At 51.2% G+C, this 7,729-nt stretch overlaps 1 protein-coding gene across 3 annotated transcripts in view; it reads left to right on the top strand.

Moving 5' to 3' along the window:
• The first annotated feature begins 67 nt into the window (after positions 1-67).
• The window catches only part of ANKRD35 (ankyrin repeat domain 35), a 16,667-nt gene continuing 9,005 nt past the window's right edge, over positions 68-7,729 (top strand). For 2 of the 3 annotated variants that reach the window (XM_021688138.2, XM_021688139.1), the window contains exons 1-4: positions 68-200; positions 5,477-5,607; positions 6,391-6,479; positions 6,833-6,897. In XM_021688138.2, the coding sequence (XP_021543813.1) occupies positions 162-200; positions 5,477-5,607; positions 6,391-6,479; positions 6,833-6,897 (324 nt within the window). In that variant the 5' untranslated portion in view covers positions 68-161. The remainder of the gene's footprint in view (positions 201-5,476; positions 5,608-6,390; positions 6,480-6,832; positions 6,898-7,729) is intronic. The other variant, XM_021688140.2, reaches the window with a different exon arrangement.

The raw sequence follows: 7,729 nt of genomic DNA, 5'->3' as shown, positions 1-7,729 counted from the left end.
GGGGCGGGTCCTGGGGCGGGTCCTGGGGCGGGTCCTGGGGCGGGTCCCACTTGGCTTTTGACAGCTCTCTCTCGCAAAGCCGCAGCCGAGTCCCGTGGGTTCGGGAAACTGTAGCCCCGCTCTCCGCGCGTCCCCGTCCCCCCGTGGCCCCGGCCCAGGCCATGAAGCGCTTCTTCTCCTGCTCCAGCTCACAGGTGGCGGTAGGTGCCAAAATGTTTGGGAGGACGGGGCTGGGGTCCGAGCCCTGCGGTGACAGAAGTCTTGACTCCCGTCTTCATGCACCATCGCCTTTTCTCTTTCTGGGTCTTTCCAGTGCTTCCACTCCTGCAGTGCAGCCTGCCGGCCCTGCCTTCCTCAAGGCCCTGTCCCCTGGCCTCTGACTTGCCTTCCTAACCTCTGCCCTCCCCACGTTCCTTTCCGTTGGCCCTTTCTTGTCCTACTAGCATGTACACCCCCAACTCCTGAGATGTTTCCTGCAGCCCCTGTCTACTTCTGCTCTCTCCCAGTACTGAACACCTCCAAGCATCTGCCCTATCCCCAGCCCCCGCTCAGCCCCAAGTTCTGCTCTATGCCCCAAGTCCTGCCCCACGGCCCCATTTTCAGCCCTGACCTGTCCTCACAATTCTGCCCTCCCATAGGGCTCTATCCTTGCTGTTTCCTCTCGGCCCAGCAAACTCCCAGGCCCGTGCCTTCCCCTAGCCCTGGTTCATAGTCTACTCTGTCCCTGCCCCCATCTCGCCCCATGCCCCTTCCACTCTCGTTCTCTCATCAGCACCACTGGCCGACATCACTCCAACCCTCTTTCCAACTGGTGCTCCCACACCAGCAGCCTCCGCCTGCCCCCCCATCAACCTCTGCGCCTCTCTTCTCGGTGGTTGTCCCACACCACTTTCCCCCCTTCCCCCCGATCTCCTCCTGCCTGCTCTCTGTGGGTTAATGTTGCAGTCCACCATCCTGACAGGCCCTGGCAGAGGAGGCATAGTTGGCTGGCTGCTCCCCAAGGAACTGGGTAAGTTGCCTGCAGAATCCACCCTGGCCAGCTCACTGCAGTGTCTGGTTATCAGACTGGCTCTTGGGCCAGTAAAGGCCTTCTGCCTGCTTCTCCCCAGAATCTTCCTTCATTCTAAACCCTCACCCAGTTGCTTAGGGCTTGTACTCTGCCTCCTTGGGCTGAGTTGAGGGGAAAGGCGACAGTAGGAGAAGAGGATAGAGTGGATGCACTCAGAGTTCCCAGTAGAAGTCACTCTACTCCCCACGTTCTCCCAGAACCCAACGCAAGGCCAGTTACAGAAGGTGGGGCACAGAGAGAGAGTGTAGCTCTTTTCCCTGCAGATCTCTTATAGAGAGACCTCCTATCTGGGGATGGCATTTTCTGTGGAGATTGGGATTATGGCTCATTTAGAAGTGAGGTAGCCAACGACCTGTGGGAATATTATGTAGCCTAACCCGATTTACTGGTGTCATTCATAAGCAAACATGAGAAATGCTCAGCTCACACTCTTCAAGGGCAGGCCACAGAAGCTTGGAAGTGAGCGAGCTATGAGGCAAGAGTAGGAATTCTGTTGAGGCCTGTCCTTGTCCCACTTGTGATTGCTTCTTCACGTAGTCTCCACACACATAGCTCAACCAATCAAAATGCATTTACAGGATGATTAGTATAGGTACCAGAAACTGAGGCAACGCAGACTCTGTCTTAACTGATAATGATTTTCTTATTCACACGGATCCTTCCCTAGTGACTGAAAGTCCTCTGCATTGCCCTTCCCTTTCAGGTCTGTGGAGTCTGCCTGCCCTTAGGGATGGGGAGATTATTTCATTTTTCCTGATTCTCCAATCCTTGGTCTCCAGTCTTTCCAAAGTTCTGGAGTGAGCAATGGACTGAATGTTGGAATTTGGAAATATCCCTCCCTCTGTTCTTCACCCCAGCTCTACAGAGTTTTGGCCATGAAGAATTTCCACCCATTCGAAACTCTCTTTAGTGTAACAAGCTTATAGGAAGTAAATCAGGTGGATTTAGAACTATCTAGTTGGAAAGAAAACTGTTTTCTCAGTCAGGATGAGATCAAAAAGAACTTAAAAATAGGCCAGTGTCAGCTGCAAATTGTTTCCTCCTGAAACTTCCTCACCCTTATGATAAATTCCTCCACTCCCTGGGTGGCTAACCACTCTGAACCCGTTTGTCAGAGAAATAGTGTGACAGCCTTCTTGGCCACTCCCAAAGCCTCGCTTCCCAGTCATGCCAGACGATTGCCCCTGCCTGTCTCCACTCCCACCCCTGTGTCCAGGGCCAGAGCCCTGCGTCCTTCGATTGAGATCAGGACTGACAGGTCAGTGATCATTTTCAAATTAATCTAAGTTATCCAGAATATAGGAAGCTACACACACACACACACACACACACAGCTCTTATGATCTCATTTTATTTTAGTCAAACAGGATGCCTTTGAGGGTGTCTTACATATTAGCTTACTCTACCTACATAGGAAGTGGACCAGAAAATAGCTTTAAATATTTGGCACTTGAATCAGCTTAGAGGAATGTCAGTTGCATTAAAAAAAAAAACCGAAAAACTAAGAACCTGAGAGTCAGCTCCTGGTTCCTCTAGGCAGCCTTTCCGTTTCCACTCACCTGTCCTACAACTGTAGCCACTCTTTCTCTCTCTACTGTTGGTGTGTTCCATCTCAATAGGATGCTTATAGGCACACAGCCAGAGATTAGGAGAGGCTGCAATTAGTTCTACAAAAGCCCCCTAGTCTTGGCTACAGAAATACAAAGCTTATCCTTGTTTTTGAGTCTGCTGATTAATGTGGTGATTGCTCCCTGGAGGCTGTGATGGTAATCCAGCGCCTCTTTTCTAAAGTGCTGGGATGAGCAATGGATGGATCTTCGAGTTTGGAAGCATCCCTCTGTCCTTCTTCACCCTAGCTCTGCAGAGGTTTGGCCATGACGAATTTCCACCTATTCTAAATTTCTCTTAGTAGAACAAGATTATGGGAAATACATCAGGCGGATTTAGAGCCGTCTAGCTGGAAAGAAAAGTATCTACATTGCTAAGAAGCACCTTTACCGTCTCTACAGCCTGGCTGTTATACGTTGGCTGATACGAGCAAGGTCCCTTCCTCTCATGCCCCTGTATGGAGAATTCTGAACCCAGAATTGCTGGCACATCCAAAATGTGCCCAGCAAGGCTGGGAAGGATGGGGATTGTGCACTGACTATGTGGCAGACAATGTTAGGTGCTTTGTGGCCTGTTATATCATTAGGGAACTGAGGTTCCGAGAAGTTGTTACATGCCGAAATTCACAAGGGTAGGAAGTGATAGAATCCGGATTTTGAACAGAGAACTTCAGACTGAAGTCAACTGATGGCAGTGTCCTGCGGTGGAGGCATAATTGTAGCTTCCTGCTTTTTCTGAGGGTAACTGGTCCCCAAGGGACATGGGATGACATGTTCCTAGATCCCAGAGTCTGTTTGGTTTATGGAGCAGTCATCTGGCTTATTTTGTGCTTTGAGAGTTAACCGGTTTGGAGACTCTTCTCTGTGCGGGGAGTAGCATCTGGGGGTGGGTGGCTTTGGCCTGGAGGCATTCTTAGACTGTTTACATGGTAATAAGTAAACCTTCTTCCAGAGCTCTGTAGTAGTGTGTGTGGTCTGGTGGTGCGAACTGGGACTGGGCGCCCCGTTGCCGGGGTTCTAATCTCAATTTTGCCCCTATTTTGTGGTGTGACCCCAGACAGTTATTCAACCTCAGTGTGCTTCAGTTTCTCCTGCTTTCAAATAGATCCAATAATATCAGCCCCAACTCCTTTCCAGGGATGTTGAGAGGCTAATTGAAATAGCACTGGAGGGCACCTGGGTGGCTCAGTTGGTTAAGCGACTGCCTTCGGCTCAGGTCATGATCCTGGAGTCCTGGGATCGAGTCCCGCATCGGGCTCCCGGCTCGGCGGGGAGCCTGCTTCTCCCTCTGACCGTATCCCCTCTCATGCTGTTTCTCTCTCTCTCTCTCTCTCTCAAATAAATAAATAAATAAAATCTTAAAAAAAAAAAAAGAAATAGCACTGGAAGCGGCTGTGAAGAATTACAAGTATTACCTTAGAATCCATCTAGCCCCAGATCATTTTATGGCTTGGACATTTCAAATCTTCTCTGTTTTTGCTACATAATTTGCCCTGACTAGGTAAACAGTATTTGAAAATTAGTTATTTGACCCTATTTTTCCGTAGACCCTATTTTTTCCCACCTCCTCCCAAAGCCTCTTTCTTGTTGAGATTATACCTCATAAAATGTAAAGTGCCACCACCAATCCTTCACCACTTCCTGTTCGGTTATAAGAATACCACACACTTGTATGGCTTTTTCCAGTTTACAAATATACCTTATATGAGGTTAGCTCATTTAATGCTCACAACGTGACGAGGTAGTTATTATTTCCCACATGTTAGAGATGAGGACACAGAGGTGTTCAATCGCTTACCCCGGGTCACATAGCTGAGAAAGTAGCTGAGAAAGTAGCTGATCCAGGCCCTGAACTCAGGCCTGCTGACATAATACTCATTCAGGACCCTTTTCACCATCCTACAGACGTTTGCATCCCTTCTTCCTTTCCCTTTCCCTCTCTGGAGCCAACCAGGCCATTCTGTACTTTCAGCCCTGGGTGTTTTTACACGGCTCTCTTTCATGCCCTGTGATACCTCAATTATTGTAATTACCCCACCACCCCCTGCCGAAGTCAAGCTGAAATGATAGAACAATGCATGCCCAGGTGTGGCTTTTGCCTGGGACAGCTGCTCCCTGGCAGAGAAAAGAGGAGGGAGGGCAGGGGAGGGAGGAGCAGGGGAGCTGCCTCTTTCTGAGTCTGCAGGCCTAGCTGGAGACCTATCTTTGCCTTTAGGTGGTTGTGCCTCGGAAGGGGAAAGCCAACCAGCTAAAGGGCATAGAAACGAGATGGGAAAACAGAAACTCTGCTTCCCCTCCTAGTTTTGGGGCCCAAAGCCAAACGGCAGAGATGGTATGGCTGGGTATTTGGACTCCTAGCTGTAATGCGAAGCTAGGTGCCTTGATTTCTCATAAATCCGAGGACAAGAAGCAGAGCAGCCTGGGGAGGTGAGAGGTAATGTGAGCCCAATCGGGAGTGGTCAGTGTGGCTCAGTTTGCTCCAGCAAGACCTAGAGAGCAAAAGGGAACGGCGTCATGGCTAGGATTGCTCTGAGCTTGTGCACCTAACAACAATAATCACATGATGATTTAAAAAAAAAAAAAAGGACATCTAAAATACCATGCATTCAGTACTAGAACAAGATTTTTAATCCAGGAGTCCAAGCACCTTTTGATCCAGGACTGACAATAACCAGCGGTAGTTTCTCAGTGGCATACGGATGTCCCTTTTCCCCTGCCGGGCTTCCTAACCATCTCCTTCCTTCCTTTTCCCACCCCAACCCCGCCGCCTGTGTTCACACAACCTGTGGCCCTGGACCAGGTGGAGAGATGGAACCGCCGTGATCAGAAGCTGCTGGAGGCGGTGCAGCGGGGGGATGTGGGGCGCGTGGCGGCCCTGGCCTCGAGGAAGTCGGCCCGACCCACCAAGCTGAACTTGAATGGCCAGTCCCCGTAAGTGAGCCCTCCCAAGCCGCCCCCCGCCTTGATATGTGGTTCCCATTAAAAGCCTTAAATCCCAATATGAGGTAGGACTGGGAAGGCCTACAACCCCAGAGCCCTTTTTGTCTTAATCAGCAAGCGTATCCATCAGTGTTTGCTACGTATCAAGTGCTGCACACAGTGAGGGAAGAGATATTGTCTCTGAGTCTGACCCGTCTCACAGCCCAGATTGACAAAACTGGCAAAAAAAAAAAAAAAAAAGACATAAAGCCCATGAAATAAACAGAAAACTGGTACATTCATTAAATACAGCGTTTATTTATTGCACAAGTAGGAGGGTGTGTAGTTTGGGAAGTTAGGAACAAAGTGGTAGTGGCCACGAGCATCACAGGGCTAGACGGAGTGATTCGGACGAGCTGGATATTATCCCTTGTCCCTTCCAATGTCCAGCCCTCTCCTCTGCTCTGGCTGCCTCCTCCTGTGACAGCCCAGTCTGTTAAGGGTCGTGTGGTGAGAGCAACAGGTCGTTGTGTTCCGTGGACGCCCGTGCGATAGGTTGGGTTGCTTGAGGCCTGTGTAGCTCTTACTTCTGCCTTCGCTTCCAGCCGCCTCTGGCTCTGTGACAGTAAGCCACAGGGCCTTCTCCTCAGGAAGTCAGACTGGGGGAACTTCCTTGTCTGCTTTGGGGATTGGCTTTGGGGTGAAGGAGCATGGCAGGCAGTGCTTATGAAGATTCTCGTATCCCTCATCCCCTGGTCCCCTCATCCTTCTGCTCCTTGGCCTTGATTCTGGCAGGTTCCATCTGGCAGCCTCCAAAGGCCTGACAGAATGTCTAACCATACTGCTTGCGAACGGGGCTGACATCAACAGCAAGAATGAGGACGGTGAGTTAGACCACGCGCTGGGCCCCGCGGCGGGCCTCTCCCTTTATAGCAGCCGTGGTGGGGGCCAGCTCCTGGAGGTTCCAACTGTAGACCCCCACTGCTCTCCTCGTCAGGTCTGGCCAGCATCCTTCCAGGGCTCCCCTCCCTGCAAGCTGGCTTGACCTCACCTCCGCTCCCACCTCCACCGCAGGTACCAGGCACTCGGGGAACAGGAATTTCTGGCCCCGTGGGGCTGAGAGCTTCTCTCTCTAATCTTCCCCTGATTATCTGTACGTCTCTTGCCTTCCCTCCCTGTGAGTCACCGGCATGCAGGGGGCCTCCCACCTTCCATCTCCCCCTCTTCCTCTTTCCAGGCAGCACTGCCCTGCACCTGGCCACCATCTCTTGCCAGCCACAATGTGTCAAAGTCCTACTGCAGGTAAGAGCAACCTCTCAATACTGCTTTTATGAAGGGAAGAAGGGGGCCCAGAATCTTCTAACTTGGTCTTGTAGTCACATGCAATCTTTGGTCAAATGGACCGCTCTCATCCCCAGTAAGAGAAGTGGTAATCCTGTACTCATCAATTCACAAACATTTATGTGACACCTACTATGTGCAGATACCACGCTTAAGGCGGCCCTTGAGGGCAGGTCATAAAGCAGAGTTCCCGGGGACTGCCGGCCAGTCATCCATATGCCTTTGGCAGAGTCCCTGCGCGGACCAAGTGCTGAGAGGCTGGGCAGGTGGAAGGAGGCCAGAGGTGTTCAAATTAATGCAAACTTCCACTGCCTGCTTTTAAGGAGCTTGCAGTCTAGGAGCACTAAGAGAAATATATATGTGAAATGACACACAGGCAATCTATAAACCGGTCTCCAAACGCACAAAAGGCACAGTTCAACAGGCCACTGGGCAAAGGGCTGTTCTGCTTTTGTTCTTCCCGGATCTTTCCAAGTTCCCCAATTTGTATCCTAAAGTACCACGCATGGCCTCAGGTGTCACTTTCCCTAACATGCTTATTTGTCTATAATCTGATTTTTCTTAGGCCCTAGGTTTAAGAACAGGGGCTGAAATTCAAGGCTGCCTGTCATCTGCAAGGAGTGGACTGGGCTTGCCTAGTAGTTGGCCAGAGCCACGGTCCTCCTTCCCCTCCCCGTAGTACTATGGAAGTTGGCGAGCCAGCGGGGGGGGGGGGGGGGGGGGGGGGGGGGAGAGGGCGCGCCCCCCCCCCCCCCCTCTCTCTCTCGGTGGGTGTGTGGGGGGGGGGGGGCAA

The sequence above is a fragment of the Neomonachus schauinslandi genome, chromosome 4 (genome assembly GCF_002201575.2).
Source record: "Neomonachus schauinslandi chromosome 4, ASM220157v2, whole genome shotgun sequence".
Lineage (NCBI taxonomy): Eukaryota > Metazoa > Chordata > Mammalia > Carnivora > Phocidae > Neomonachus > Neomonachus schauinslandi.
The sequence above is the reverse complement of the archived record's forward strand: the minus strand, read 5'-3'. Positions and strand labels throughout refer to the sequence as shown.